Source organism: Bos mutus, chromosome 2, assembly GCF_027580195.1.
Source record: "Bos mutus isolate GX-2022 chromosome 2, NWIPB_WYAK_1.1, whole genome shotgun sequence".
Taxonomy (NCBI): domain Eukaryota; kingdom Metazoa; phylum Chordata; class Mammalia; order Artiodactyla; family Bovidae; genus Bos; species Bos mutus.
This window is the reverse complement of record NC_091618.1, coordinates 4,114,689-4,129,588: the sequence shown is the minus strand read 5'-3', so window position 1 is coordinate 4,129,588 and position 14,900 is coordinate 4,114,689. Positions and strand designations below refer to the sequence as shown.

The window sequence follows — 14,900 nt, the reverse complement described above, 5'->3', positions numbered from 1 at the left end:
CTTCTCCAGCAGGTCTTCCTGACCCAGGAATTGAACCGGGGTCTCCTGCATTGCAGGCGGATTCTTTACCAACGGAGCTATCAGGGAAGCCCTCACAGGGTTACTGTGAAGGTTAAATGAGATAGTGTGTAGAGTTCCTGCTGTGTAGCAGGTGCTGTTACTTCTCCAGTCCTCCCCTTCATATTTTGTATTAACTACTGTGGTACCTGCCCCAAGCTACTTGCCTGGGCCAAGGAGCTCATGTTCTGGAGAAGCCAGGGCAGAAGGTGCTTAGGAAACCCAGAGATCAGCCTAAGGGGAGGCAGGCTGCAGTGCACCCTTTGAGCAAGAGAATGCAAAATCAGGTCTGTATGGGGAACAGTGTCCTTGTGAAGGGAGCAGCAGTTTGTGGTTGCTTTTACTTAGACCCGTGGTGGTCTGAGGAGAGCTGGCTGCCCTCTGTCAGTTCAGAAGGGGTGTGGGGCCAGCCCGCCAGGCTCCTCTGTCCATGGAGATTCTCCAGGAAAGGTACTGGAGTGGGTTGCCATTTCCTTCTCCAGATCTTCCTGACGTAGGTTACAAACCTGGGTCTCCTGCATTGTAGGTGGATTCTTTACCGACGGAGCTACAAGGGAAGCCCCAAAAAGTTACCCTGAAAGTCGCTCAGCCAACTCTTTGCGACTCCATGGACTGCAGCTCGCCAGGCTCTTCTGTTCATGGAAGCCTCCAGGCAAGAATACTGGAGTGAGTTGCAATTTCCTTCTCCAGGGGAATCTTCCCGACCCAGGGATCGAACCTAGGTATCCCGCACTGCAGGCAGATTCTACCCTCTGAGCCACCAGGAGAAGCAGCCTGGAAACCGGAGAAGCGCCCAGGTTACAGGGCTGGTGCGAGCATGCGCCCAGCTAGAGGTTCTGAATGTACGCCCAGTCCACACTGCCTCCGGCCTGCGGGTGGGCCGCGCCCGCGCCAAGGCCCTGCGCCCGTGAGCAGCGGGAGAGATTCCGGCCCTCTTCCGCAGCCCCCACGCCCGCGACCCGTCCCCGGCCTTTTTCCAACCATCTCCTCCCTGCAGAGAGTGGAAGTGGGGCCTGGCTCCAGTCGAACCTGTCCCGGGCCAGCAAACATCCAGCCCGGACCCTGACCCGAACGCCGCGGCCCAGTCCAGGACCAATCGGATGAGGAGGCGGGAGCCGGCCGGGACTCCGGCGGGAGCCGGCAGTGGGCGGAACCCAAGGGCTCTCGGCCCTACTGACTGGCCGCGGCCGCAGAGCTGTCTCTCTAGGATTGAGCTTTTTCCTCTCGGGGGGGCGGGACCGCGCGCCGCTTTCACCAATAGTGTGCCCAGAATCCGCCTCTCTCAGGGATACTTCCGGCCGGGTTCCTCGCGCCTCGCCGTCCAAACAGAGGTTCCGGACGCCCGGCGCTGGCGTTTCGAATCACTTCCGGGTGATACTCCAAGACAACGAGCCACGATTGGGCGACCGTGGAAGGGGCACTTCCGGTGCCCAGGCGCCTGGTTTCTTTGGAGCAGGAAGATGGCGCCCCGCGCGGCCCGTGTGTGTTCCGGCTGGTGGCTGCTGCTGCTGCCTTTGCTTGGCCTGGCCGGCGCCAGCGGTCCCCGCACCTTGGTACTGCTGGACAACCTCAACCTCCGGGAGACGCATTCACTTTTCTTCCGGAGCCTGAAGGGTGAGATTGGGGCCCGATGGATTGGCAAGGTCCCTGAGCCCGGAGACACCGACCCCTCTCCCTCTCACCCGAGCTGGCCTTCCAGGTCTGACCTGCCGCCAGGGGGCTGGTGGGGGGACGGGGGCAGGACGGTCATGGTCTCTGCATTGGTGGTTTCTCTTTGCTTCCTATCTGCCTCAGCTCCCTCATTCTCTTTTTCCAGATCGCGGCTTTGTACTCACATTCAAGACCGCAGATGACCCCAGCCTGTCCCTCATTAAGTACGGGGAGTTTCTTTATGACAATCTCATCATCTTCTCCCCTTCGGTAGAAGGTAAGGGCTGCGGGTCGCCCCAGAACTCTGATTTATCAGCTTTCTTTAGGATCGTGGGCATTCCTGGGATGGAATGGGTCGCCAGCCCTGGGCGCTGCTGCTCCCAGAGAAGAGAAATGCTAACGCTCAGTTGGTAAAGAATCTGCCTGAAATGCAGAAGACGGTTCGATTCCTCGGTCAGGAAGATCTGTTGGAGAAGGGATAGACTACCCACTCCCGTATTCTTGGGCTTCCCTTGTGGCTGAGCTGGTAAAGAATCCACCTGCAATGCGGGAGACTTGGGTTGGGAGATCCCCTGGAGAAGGGAAAGGCTACCCACTCCAGTATTCTGGCCTGGAGAATTCCATAGGTTCTATAGTCCATGGAGTTACAAAGAGTCGGACACGATTGAGTGACTTTCATTTCACTTCACTTCACTCTGGGCTTAGGAGACGATATGTCCTTACCAGAAGACAGAGCTAAAGACTGGGATCAAGTGTTGTTGCAGACCTTAGAACTCCTGGCTCTGCTACTCTGAGAAGTGGGTTTTCTCCATTAAAGGGCCTGATAAGAAAGATGAACAGTTCCTTCACCGTTGCGCCCCCCGCCCCCTTAGGTTTGCCTGTCTGGAAAGAGAACATGGCTGTACCATAAGTATGATTTTCTGTAAAGGGGCATTGGTGGTAGTTGATCCTGAGAATTCAGATGGAGTCCTAGTTAGGCTGAGAATAACCTTTAGTGATTACCTAGTCCAAACCCCTATTTGAGGCTGGGTGCATATATCCAGGGCTTAGCAGAAGACTAGTTGTTGAACCAAACGAACATCTTCACTAGATTTTCCAGTTGGCATTCCTGTGACAGCTTACTATTTTAGCTTACTATTTTATTTCAGTCTGCCACTGTACAACTCTGTTAAGAAGATCATGTATTAAGCTGAAATTTGTCTCTTACTTCCTGCTTTGTTTATTGGGGCAAGGAGGAAAAGGGTTTCTGATACTCCCCAGGGCCTAAGAGAATAGGTCTAATGCTTATTTTGCTTAGAGGCATAGCCTTTGCATGATCAGGTCCTGAGTTATTTGGTTGTTTCTTCTCCAGACTAAATATCCCCAGTTCTTTGGCTGTTTCCCTCTTTGTTGTGCTTTTTCAGTGAGCATCCTAGTCATTCTCTTCTTTAGTGGCTTCAGTTTATCTTTTTCTCAGAGGACACAAGTTGTCCCTGTCCGGGGTAAGTCAGGACTGCCATCTCTCTGTTCAGTTCATGAAGCTTAGGAAGGCTGCCTCTTGACTGGCATCGACTTTCTTGTCTGTGGTTCATGTGAGATTGGGATCTGCCAAACCCCTGATGTATTTTCCCTAGGGTCCCATTACTTGGTGAGGTGCTCCCAACGCCCCTGTAACATGTGCCTTTGGAATTGGCTTTTAGAGGCAAGTTCAGTTGTGCATTAAAATCTTCAAGTTGGCTAGGCAGGCGAATGATGCCTTTAGCAGGTTAAGTGGTGTTTGCTGGATTGCTGTGTTGGAACTCTGAAAGCAGTACTGAGTAGTGACAGAGCCTGCCCTTGAGGAGTCTTTCAACCTGTGAGGAAATAAAAATAAGGACTTGAAATGAGTTCCCAAGCCACATGTCAGAATGCCCAAGATGGAGTGGAGGGACTGTCTGAGTTGTGCTTAGAAGGGTCACTGAGGGGGAGGGAAGTGGCAGAGGTGGGCTGAGGAGGCTGAGGTTGGCTGCTGTGAGTGGGAGAAACGGCAGAGCCTAAGATACTGCTTCAGAAATCGGGGTCATTTCCGTACCCACTTCGCGATCTTTACCACTTTCCATATTTGTGATAGTAATGTTTTTCTTCAAATTGACCTGCTTTAAAAAAAACCCAGTTTAAAAGAAAACTAGTAATGAACCCCTTGTCACCACTGAAGATGGAAAGCCAGTACTCTACCATCGTTTGATTTCTGTGGAGGAAAATATAAACAGAATGAATGCAGTGCTGTCAAGTTCTAGCTGATTCTTGACCTGCTGAAGGCTTTGGACCTGAGGCATCCTCTTAAAAGAGGAGATGAGCTGGTTGAGAGAAGTGTTAAGGCCAGTATTGAACTGTGACCATTCTTGATGGAGAAAGTAGGGAAAACAAATGGAATAATGTCTCTGAGATTCAGTGTTATTTGAAGCCCTGCCCGGCATCTTTGTGGTCAACTTTTCTGCCTCTTGCAGGGTGGGGACCGATCTTGAGGGAAACCGTCTCAGACACCCCTAGGGAAAAGGCTAGCATGTTCTGGAGGTCGGGGGTGTTCAGGATAAGTCATGTCCAGGATAAAGGCTCTGAGTGCCCTTCTGTGGTACTGTGACTACTAGGCCCTCTTAGGTGTGAGGACCCTGGCCTGGCTGCCTCCTCCACGTGTCAGTTGGTTCCTTGCTCTTCTGGGATCTGGAAGCTCTGAAGGCACGTGCAGTAATGGCTACAGGAGAAGGATCCTTAGCCTGTCCTCTGTACCCGGGAAACACTGGGTCCTTGTTTTATAGATGGGGAAACGGGCTTAGAAAGGTGAAGGGGTTGCCTGGATTTGTTGTTCTTCAATCACTCAGTCGTGTCTGACTCTCTGTGACCCCGTGGACTGCAGCATGCCAGGCCTCCCTGTCCATCACCAACTCCCAGAGTTTACTCAAACTCAAGTCCATCGAGTCAGTGATGCCATCTAACCATCATCCTCTGTTGTCCCCTTCTCCTCTGCCTTCAGTCTTTCCCAGCATCAGGGCCTTTTCCAGTGAGTCGGCACTTCACATCAGGTGGCCAAAGTATTAGAGCTTCAGCTGCAGCCTCAGTCCTTCCAATGAATATTCAAGATTGATTTAAGATCAACTGGTTTGATCTCCTTGCAGTCCAGGAGACTCTTAAGAGTTTTCTCCAACACCACAGTTCAAAAGCATCAATTCTTCAGTGCCCAGCCTTCTTTATGGTCCAGCTCTCACATCTGTACATGACTAATGGAAAAACCGTTACCCTTGACTAGATGGACCTTTGTTGACGAAGTGATGTCTCTGCTTTTCAACATGCTGTCTAGGTTTGTCATACTTTTTCTTCTAAGGAGAAAGCGTCTTTTAATTGCAGGGCTGCAGTCAACATCTGCAGTGATTTGGGAGCCTAAAAAAATAAAGTCTGTCACTGTTTCCATTGTTTCCCCATCTGTTTGCCATGAAGTGATGGGACCAGATGCCATGATCAGGAGTTTTTTGAATGTTGAGTTTTAAGCCAGCTTTTTCACTCTCCTCTTTCACTTTCATCAAGAGGCTCTATAGTTCCTCTTCGCATTCTGCCATAACAGTGATGTCATCTGCATATCTGAGGTTATTGCTATTTCTCCCAGCAGTCTTGATTCCAGCTTGTGCTTCATCCAGCCTGACATTTCTCATGATGTACTCTGCATAGAAGTTAAATAAGCAGGGTGACAATATACAGCCTTGACTTAGTCCTTTCCTGATTTGGAACCAGTCTGTTGTTCCATGTCTGGATCTCACTTTTGCTTCTTGACCTGCATACAGATTTCTCAGGAGGCACGTAAGGTGGTCTGGTATTCCCATCTCTAAGAATTTTCCGCAGTTTGTGGTAATCCACACAGTCTTCGGCTTTAGTGTAGTCAGTGAAACAGAGGTAGATGTTTTTTTGGAATTTGCTTTTTCTGTTATCCAACAGATGTTGGCAATTTGATCTCTGGTTCCTCTGCCTTTTCTTAATCCACCTTGAACATTTGGAACGTCTCAGTTCATTGCCTGGCTGGGAGAATTTTGAGCATTACTTTATTAGCGTGTGAGATGAGTGCAATTGTGCGGTAGTTTGAGCATTCTTTGGCATTGCCTTTCTTTGGGACTGGAATGAAAACTGACCTTCTCCAGTCCTGTGGCCACTGCTGAGTTTTCCAAATTTGCTGGCATATTGAGTGCAGCACTTTCACAGCATCATCTTTTAGGATTTGAAATAACTTAGCTGGAATTCTATCACCTCCACTAGCTTTGTTGGTAGTAATGCTTTTTATTTATTTTTTAATTTTATTTTATTTTTAAACTTTACAATATTGTATTGGTTTTGCCAGATATCGAAATGAATCCGCCACAGGTATACATGTGTTCCCCATCCTGAACCCTCCTCCCTCCTCCCTCCCCATACCATCCCTCTGGGTCGTCCCAGTGCACCAGCCCCAAGCATCCAGTATCGTGCATCGAACCTGGACTGGCGACTCGTTCCATATATGATATTATACGTATTTCAATGCCATTCTCCCAAATCATCCCACCCTCTCCCTCTCCCACGTGTCCAAAAGACTGTTCTATACATCAGTGTCTCTTCTGCTGTCTCGTACACAGGGTTATTGTTAACCATCTTTTTAAATTCCATATATATGCGTTAGTATACTGTATTGGTGTTTTTCTTTCTGGCTTACTTCACTCTGTATAATAGGCTCCAGTTTCATCCATCTCATTAGAACTGATTCAAATGTATTCTTTTTAATGGCTGAGTAATACTCCATTGTGTATATGTACCACAGCTTTCTTATCCATTCATCTGCTGATGGACATCTAGGTTGCTTCCATGTCCTGGCTATTATAAACAGTGCTGTGATGAACATTGGGGTACACGTGTCTCTTTCCCTTCTGGTTTCCTCGGTGTGTATGCCCAGCAGTGGGATTGCTGGATCATAAGGCAGTTCCATTTCCAGTTTTTTAAGGAATCTCCACACTGTTCTCCATAGTGGCTGTACTAGTTGGCATTCCCTGTTGGTAGTAATGCTTTCTGAGACCCACTTGACTTTGGACTCCAGGATGTCTGGCTCTAGGTGAGTGATCACACCATCCTGGTTATCTGAATCATGAAGATCTTTTTTGTATAGTTTTTCCGTGTATTTTTGTGAACTCTTTTTACTACCTTCTGCTTCCGTTGGGTCCATAGCATTTCTGCCCTTTATTGTGCCCATCTTTGCATGAAGTGTTCCCTTGGTGTCTCTAATTTTCTTGACGAGCTCTCTAGTCTCCGTTCTGTTGCTTCCTCTATCTCTTTGCACTGATCACTGAGGAAGGCTTTCTTATCTCTTGCTATTCTTTGGACTCTGCATTCAGATGGGCGTACCTTTCCTCTTCTGCTTGGACTTTTACTGTTCTTTCTCAGCTATTTGAAAGGCCTTCTTAGACAACCATTTTGCCTTTTTGCATTTCTTTTTCTTGGGGATGGTTTTGATCACCGCCTCCTGTACAGTGTCACGAACCTCCATCCATAGTTCTTCAGGCACTCTATTAGATCTAATCCCTTGAATCTGTTTGTCACTTCCACTGTATAAGTATAAGGGATTTGATTTCGGTCATATCTGAATGGCGTAGTGGTTTTCCCTACTTTTCTTCAATTTAGGTCTGAATTTTGCAATAAGTAGTTCATGATCTCAGCTCCCGGTCTTGTTTTTGCTCACCGTATAGAGCTTCTCCAACTTCGACTGCAAAAAATATAAATTAGTCTGATTTCGGTATTGACCATCTGGTGATGTCCATGTGTAGAGTTGTCTCATGTTGTTGGAAGAGGATGTTTGCTATGAGTACTGCATTCTTTTGAGAGAACTGTTGGCCTTTTCCCTGCCTCATTTTGTACTCCAAGGCCAAACTTGCCTGTTACTCCTCCAAGTGTCTCTTGACTTACTACTTTTGCATTTCAGTCCCCTATGATGAAAAGGATATCATTTTTTGGTTTTAGTTTTAGAAGGTCTTGTAAATCTTCATAGAACTGTTCAGTTTCTTTGACATTAGTGGTTGGAATATAGACTTGAATTACCATGATATTGAATGGTTTGCTTTGGAAACGAACAGAGATCATTCTGTCGTTTTTGAGTTTGTACCCTAGTACTGCATTTCAGACTCTTGTTGACTATGAGGGCTACTCCACTTCTTCTAAGGGATTCTTGCCCACAGTAGTAGATATAATGGGTATCTGAGTTAAATTTGCCCATTCCTGTCCATTTTAGTTCACTGACTCCTATAATGTCGATGTTCACTCTTGTCATCTCCTGTTTAACCACTTCCAATTTACCTTGATTCATGGACCTAACATTCTAGTGCCTATGCAGTATTGCTCTTTACAGCATCGCACTTTCCTTTCACCACCAGACATATCCACAACTGGATGTTTCCACTTTGGCTCAGCCTCTTTATTCCTTCTGGAGCTATTTTCCCATTCTTCTCCAGTGGCATATTGGGCACCTCCTGACCTGGGTAGTTCATCTTTCAGTGTCATATCTTTCTGCCTTTTCATACTGTTCACTGGGTTTTCAAGGCATGATGCCTGGAGTTAAGCCCAGGTATCTCAGTTTCATTCATACGGAAGTGAGAGTTGGACCATAAAGAAAGTTGAGGTCTGAAGAATTAATGCTTTTGAACCGTGGTGTTGCAGAAGACTCTTGAGAGTCCCTTGGACTGCAAGGAGATCCAACCAGCCCATCCTAAAGGAAATCAGTCCTGAATATTCATTGGAAGCACTGATGTTGAAGCTGAAACTCCAATACTTTGGCTACTTGATGCAAAGAGCTGATTCGTTGGAAAGACCCTGATGCTGGGAAATATTGAAGAAGGGACGACGGAGGATGAGATGGTTAGGCAGCATCACCAGCTCAAGGGACATGGATTTGAGCAAACTCTGGGAGATAGTGGAGGACAGAGGAGCCTGGTGTGCTGCAGTCCATGGGATTGCAAAGAGTTGGACACAACTTAGTGACTAAACAATAAATCATCAATTTCCTAGTCTGTCACTATGCTGGAGTTTCAGCAGCAAGCTTCCTGACACTTTGGGCTGGATGATTTTGTCTTGTGGGCACTGTCTTGGTCAGTGCAGTGTCCTGAGCCCCTACCCACCAGGTAGCAGCAGCCTGCTTCCCCTGGTGACAAGAAACATCTGCGGGTATTGCCTTGAGTGGCGGAATCACCTTGCTGGGAACCCCTGTGCTGGACCAAGCAGCTGTTGTACGTTGTAAGGATTTGCCTGGCCTCTCTGGAGGAGGCTGGGTGGATGGCTCGGTGTGGGGTAAGAGCTTGAGCGCCCCCCACCCCTGACTAAGATGTTCTGTCGATTGGTAAGGTACTGTGCTTTTCTTTCTCCTGAAAATCAGCGCTCAGAAAAGAGGGCCGTCCTCACGTTTGCGTCGTTACAGACTTACGTGGTGAGCTCATTTCTAAGTGCCCAGTGGATGTGGTGGGCAGACTTGCGTGCCCAGCCGGCGTGAACGGCACCTCCAGCCTTCCAGTTGCCCGGGCAGAGATCTTGGCGCCGTCCTTCGTGCCTCCCTCATCAGGCTTGGCCCTCGACGTGGGGGCGCAGGGCTGCCCTGCTTCCTCCCCCTCCACTGCTGGGGTCCAGACACCACTCTTCACTGCCTGGGTGATTGCAGTGGTCCCCTGTCTCTGCGTCCATCCTCACCCCTGTTCCTGATTCCCCTCATAGCCACCAGAACCATCCTTTAAAGGTACAAGGAGATTATCTTGGTCTCCTGCTCAAAGCCCTCGGTGGCTCCCCCTGTGGCCACTGTCACAGAGCCCACAGAAGCGGCAGTGCCCGGCTCCCTCTGCTGCGCCTCACCCCTTTGTCACACTGAGCTCCTCCCTGATGGCGAGTCGCCCACCTCGGGGCCTTGCACCTGCCGTTCTCGGTGCCCGGGTGCTCGCGCCCCCAGATGCCTCGCTCGCTCACTCACACACACGTGCCCGGCGTCTCCCTGGCCAGCACACATGTACGCCAGCCCCTTGTCCTGCCTTTTCTTCTCAGCACACAGGAAGCAATTTCACGTAACGAAAAGGTGAGTTACTGAGCACTCTAGCCGCTGCTTCATGTTGAGCCTCAGGGGTGCGTGTGGGGAGGGCCCTTGAGGGCATCCCTGGCGGCTCAGACGGCAAAGAATCTGCCTGCAATGCGGGAGACCTGGGTTCCATCCCTGGGTGGGGAAGCCCCTGGAGGAGGGCCTGGCAGCCCACTCCAGTATCCTTGCCTGGAGAATCCCCAGGACAGAGGAGCCTGGCGGGCTGCAGACCATGGGGTCGCAGAGCATCTGACACGACTGAGCGACCCAGCACTCGAGCCTGCTGCAGCCCCCGCAGTGCCAGTTCTGGGTACTTATGGCCGTCCCCTGACCCTCTGGCCAGAAAAGGGTGTGGTCTTACAGTTACAGGTGCTGAAAGTCCATGTGCCTTTTTGGAGCTCACTTTAAAACAGTGTATGAAGTGGTCCTGTTGTGACTGCTGGACCTGGGTTAATGGGGAAACTTCTCGTGTCAGGCAGAGCACTGCCCGGGTCACGTGACTGCACATCCTGAGGCTCAGGAGCGCCCCTTCTCAGGCGGGCGCACTGAGGTGAGGTCGATGGGCTCTGGAGAGCGGCCAGGGGCCCAGGAGTGGCTTGAGTGAAGACAAAGGTACTGATGGAAAGTGCGGGTGATATGCTGCAAGTTGTTTCACGAAATGGGAGTGAAGAAACGTGGCACTTCTAGACGAATAGTTCGTGTGTGACTTGAAATGTGTATGACTGACTTGACAGCTGTGATTGGTAGGTGTTGGAGTGTTTCATTTGTACTTCTAAAGGTTTATGAATTTGAGCCATTATTCTTGGCTCTTCACACTGAGGAACTGGGAACATTGTCCTGTCGGGACGTGTATGGTAGAGGTCCCTCTTGCTTTGGGCCCCCAGAGGGTGCTATTCTGTAATTGGTTGTGCCTGGTCTCTGGTGTGACTCAGCTGGTTAAGAACTCACGTGCCAATGTTCAATCCCTGGGTGGGGAAGATCCCCTGGAGGGAGGCATGGCAGCCCACTCTAGTATTCCTGCCTGGAGAATCCCATGGACAGGGGAGCCTGGCGGGCTACAGTCCGTGGGGTCACAAAGAGTTGGACACGACTGAAGCGACTTAGCACGGGGCTGTGGGTCACCCTCCCCACCCAGATGTCAGAGGAGCAGCGAGAGGAACCTTCTGGGTCCTGAGTCTGGTGCTTCTTTCAGATTTTGGAGGAAATATCAACGTGGAGACCATCAGTGCCTTTATCGACGGTGGAGGCAGTGTCCTGGTGGCTGCCAGCTCAGACATCGGTGAGTCTGGCCCGGGAGGTTGTGGCATTTCCCAGTGTTTCTCCAGGGGGCTGAGAGCTTTACACATGGAAGCTGCCAAATGGGCATTCGCGGTGGGGAGGTTGGGGGAGCCCTGCCAGGGAGGGCGGGCACTGCAGCACCCTTCAGTCCCTCCTGTGCCTCCCGTGACCAGAGCCAGGGAGGTGAGGAGCAGGTCCTGTTTAAGAGCTGGGACCCCTGTTTTTCTTTTCCTTCGTTTTGCTTTTTCCTTTTGTTCTTTTGTTTTTTTGGCGGCTCTTAAAAAAAGAAGGCAAGAGGGAAGATTAACAGATTTTTGTTTCTTATTTTGGACATTTTCAAAGATACTTAGAAGCAGGGAGAGGGGAGTGGGATCCCGAACCCCTTGTACTTAACCACCAGCTGCACTAGTGAGCACCCCCTGGCTACTCGTTTCCCTTCTTCAGTGTGGATAGGTTTTTAAAACTATGTTGGGTGGGGTCTTGGTTGGGTGTTGATGAAGAGGAGAGAAACCTTGTAAGTCCAGACTCACCCAGATGAAGTCTGCCCGAGGTACTTGGCTTCAAAGCAAGTTTTTGTGCAGAACCAAGATCACTGTGTACTTGCGGAGGGAGGGGTCAGCTGGTGGTGGTTTATCAGTTTAGATTCTGACTCCGCAGGCAGAACACCATGCTGTTGCCCAGGGGGCGTGGGGGCTGCGCCCGGCTTGGTGAGGCCTCAGGGCCTGGGGGTGACTGGTAGTAGAGTGAGTCATGAGGATGCTGGCAGGAGGGACACTGCTTGGCCCAGGGCCCCAGCTTCAGGGCTCAGTCAGGCGTCTGTCGGGTCTGTGCAGGCGACCCTCTCCGAGAGCTGGGCAGTGAGTGTGGGATTGAGTTCGACGAGGAGAAAACAGCTGTCATCGACCATCACAACTATGACGTCTCAGACCTTGGCCAGGTAACCAGCTCAGCCTCGAAACCAGGAGGGGCTTGGGAGGGGCCCCCTGGCTGGGGGCCTTCTCCTGATCCAATTTCCCTCTGCTTGGGCAGCACACGCTCATCGTGGCCGACACAGAGAACCTGCTGAAGGCCCCCACCATCGTTGGGAAATCATCTCTGAATCCCATCCTCTTTCGGGGCGTGGGGTGAGTGAGCAGGAGAGGCTGGCAGAATCCTGGGGGAAGAAGGGGTCCTTTTGTCAGGAGGCTTTCTTTCCCCTGGAGCACGTGGGTGAGATTAAATGTGACACTGAGTCAGATTCCATCGTCACAGCAAGAGGAGGGCTCGGGGTTTGGCTTTTAGGAAGTGTGATGAATTCCTGTGAAGGAGTGGCTCCTGGGGGACCCCAGTCCTTTGGGCTCAGTTCTTGGGGGTCAGAGTCGGGCAGTTCTCCTTTCCTTCTCCAGTATGGTGGCCGACCCTGACAATCCTTTGGTGCTGGACATCCTGACGGGCTCTTCCACCTCTTACTCCTTCTTCCCGGATAAACCCATCACCCAGGTGAGGGCCTTTGCAGCCTCGAGGCCTCCCGCTCCTGGGCCTGGGGCAGCACTTTTTATCCGAAAGTGAGCAGCAAGCAGGAGAGCCCCCTTGGCGGTGGGATGAGGAGTGGGTGGGCAGGGTGAGGGCGGCAGCAGGGGGTGGTCTCGGCCCTCCTGGCTGATGGCCTCGTGTTGCCACCAGTACCCGCACGCCGTGGGGAAGAACACCCTTCTCATCGCGGGGCTGCAGGCCCGGAACAACGCCCGGGTCATCTTCAGCGGCTCCCTTGACTTCTTCAGCGATGCCTTCTTTAACTCAGCGGTGCAGAAGGCTGCACCTGGCTCCCAGAGGTAAACGAGGGGGCCTGGGGCCACCGAGGGGTAGGTCTGTGTGGACCGGGAGGAGGGAGCCTTTTAGCTAAAAGTGCTGGAGGCTGAGTATCTTCAGGTGCTTTTTTGAAGACTTTGTCACTTTATCGCTTCTGTTGGCAATCTAGACTGTTCATAGTAGTAATGATTTATCTAGAGACGTTTTGGTGGTGGTGGTGGTGGTGGTGGTGGTGGTTTAGTCACTGAGTCGCGTCTGACTCTGCGACTCCGTGGACTGCAGCACACCAGGCCTCCCTGTCCTTCACTATCTCCTGTCACTGATGTTTTGGTAGCTGTGCACCTATCGTGTAGGTGACACCCAGAGCAGCGTGTCACGCCTGTCATCCTTTCCCGTGTTCCCCTTGAGCAGGATCCCAGACGTGTGTGGCCTTCAGGCAGGGCCTGGCTGGGTGTGGTCTGTCTGGTGCCTGGTGACTGGTTTACCAGGCACCACTGGAGGGAAGTTGGTCCCTGGCTGCAGCCTCTCCGTTTCTCCTTCTGCAGGTATTCCCAGACTGGCAACTACGAGCTGGCTGTGGCCCTTTCCCGCTGGGTGTTCAAGGAGGAGGGGGTCCTCCGGGTGGGGCCCGTGTCCCATCATCGGGTGGGCGAGACAGCGCCACCCAACGCCTACACCGTCACTGACCTAGTGGTAAGAGCCTGGCGCTGGAGGGCCCCTGGGTTTGGGCCAAGTTGATTCCGCTCAAAAGCACTCAACACTTGCATGCTGGGCCTGAAGCGCCCAAACGAGGCTGAATAAGTTCATCTTCACCCTAGGAAGTCAGCTCAGGTGCAGAGAGCCTGGCATATAACTCACCGTCACAGGCGGCCTTCTGTGGAGGAGGTGTGCTTTTGCTGTGGGAACGCAGAGCGGGGAGAGGCTTTACTGGTTTATTCCGCTGGGAGTAGAATTCACATTGAGTGGGGTCTGGAGAATCAGTCAGGAAAGGCTCGTGTGGCTACTGGAAGCAGGGCCGCTCAGGCGTGCCAGTGCGCTCAGGGAGAGCACTGTTCGAGGCAGGTCAGAGGGCTGGGCCAGCTGGCTGCGTCTCCACTTTGGGGGTGGGGGGCTCCTGCCCGAATCACAGGGGGATTCAGTGCAGCTGAAGGCGAGGCTGTCCTGCCAGGCACTGGCCACCGGGCTTACCCCAGCTGCTTGTCTCAGGAATACAGCATCGTCATTGAACAGCTCTCAGATGGAAAGTGGGTCCCCTTTGATGGCGATGACATTCAGCTGGAGTTTGTCCGCATCGATCCTTTTGTGAGGACCTTCTTGAAGAGGAAAGGTAAGCGCAGCTCTTGGGAGAGACAGCTCTGGAAGCCCATCCCTGCCTCTGTCTGGCTCTCGAGCAGCTCACCGATGGCCCGGGAAGCCCCTCCTGGCTGTATGTCTGGCTCTTCCCCAGGTGGCAAATACAGCGTCCAGTTCAAGTTGCCTGACGTGTACGGTGTGTTCCAGTTCAAAGTGGATTACAACCGGCTAGGCTACACGCACCTGTACTCCTCCACTCAGGTAAGCCCCCTCCTGCCACCCTCCACTCGGGGCACTCTCCGCCCCCGAACCCCGCCCCCGCGCGGCCAGGGCCCGGCACTGCTGCCTTCGCAGGTGTCCGTGCGGCCGCTGCAGCACACGCAGTACGAGCGCTTCATCCCCTCGGCCTACCCCTACTACGCCAGCGCCTTCTCCATGATGCTCGGGCTCTTCATCTTCAGCGTCGTCTTCCTGCACATGAAGGAGAAGGAGAAGTCCGACTGAGAGGCTGGCGCCCTGCACTCCTGGCAACAGAGTCGGAGGGTTTTCATAGGATTGGGTTTCTTCTGCCTTTCTGGTGGTTTTTTTTTTTTTTTTAAGCCACGGACAATGGTACAGCATTACCTCAGTGGGAGATGGAACATTGAGTACCAGCGGGTGGGGGGTTAGGGAATAATTTGTTTTTCCACCTTTAACGCTGTGTATTTTTTCATATGTGACGTCAACTCTCATTTCTAAAATAAAGAGAAACATGGCCCTCACA

The 14,900-nt window shown here is 51.7% G+C and overlaps 1 protein-coding gene across 1 annotated transcript; it reads left to right on the top strand.

Annotated features, from left to right (window-relative positions):
- Nucleotides 1–1,479: 1,479 nt before the first annotated feature.
- Nucleotides 1,480–14,898, top strand: DDOST (dolichyl-diphosphooligosaccharide--protein glycosyltransferase non-catalytic subunit). The gene is made up of 11 exons (XM_005905210.2): nucleotides 1,480–1,671; nucleotides 1,874–1,984; nucleotides 10,971–11,057; nucleotides 11,890–11,993; nucleotides 12,086–12,180; nucleotides 12,442–12,535; nucleotides 12,719–12,867; nucleotides 13,390–13,537; nucleotides 14,051–14,171; nucleotides 14,292–14,398; nucleotides 14,492–14,898. Exons 1-11 carry the CDS (start codon nucleotides 1,518–1,520, stop codon nucleotides 14,639–14,641), a joined length of 1,320 nt encoding a protein of 439 aa, XP_005905272.1. The 5' UTR covers nucleotides 1,480–1,517; the 3' UTR covers nucleotides 14,642–14,898.
- The last annotated feature ends 2 nt before the right edge of the window (nucleotides 14,899–14,900 follow it).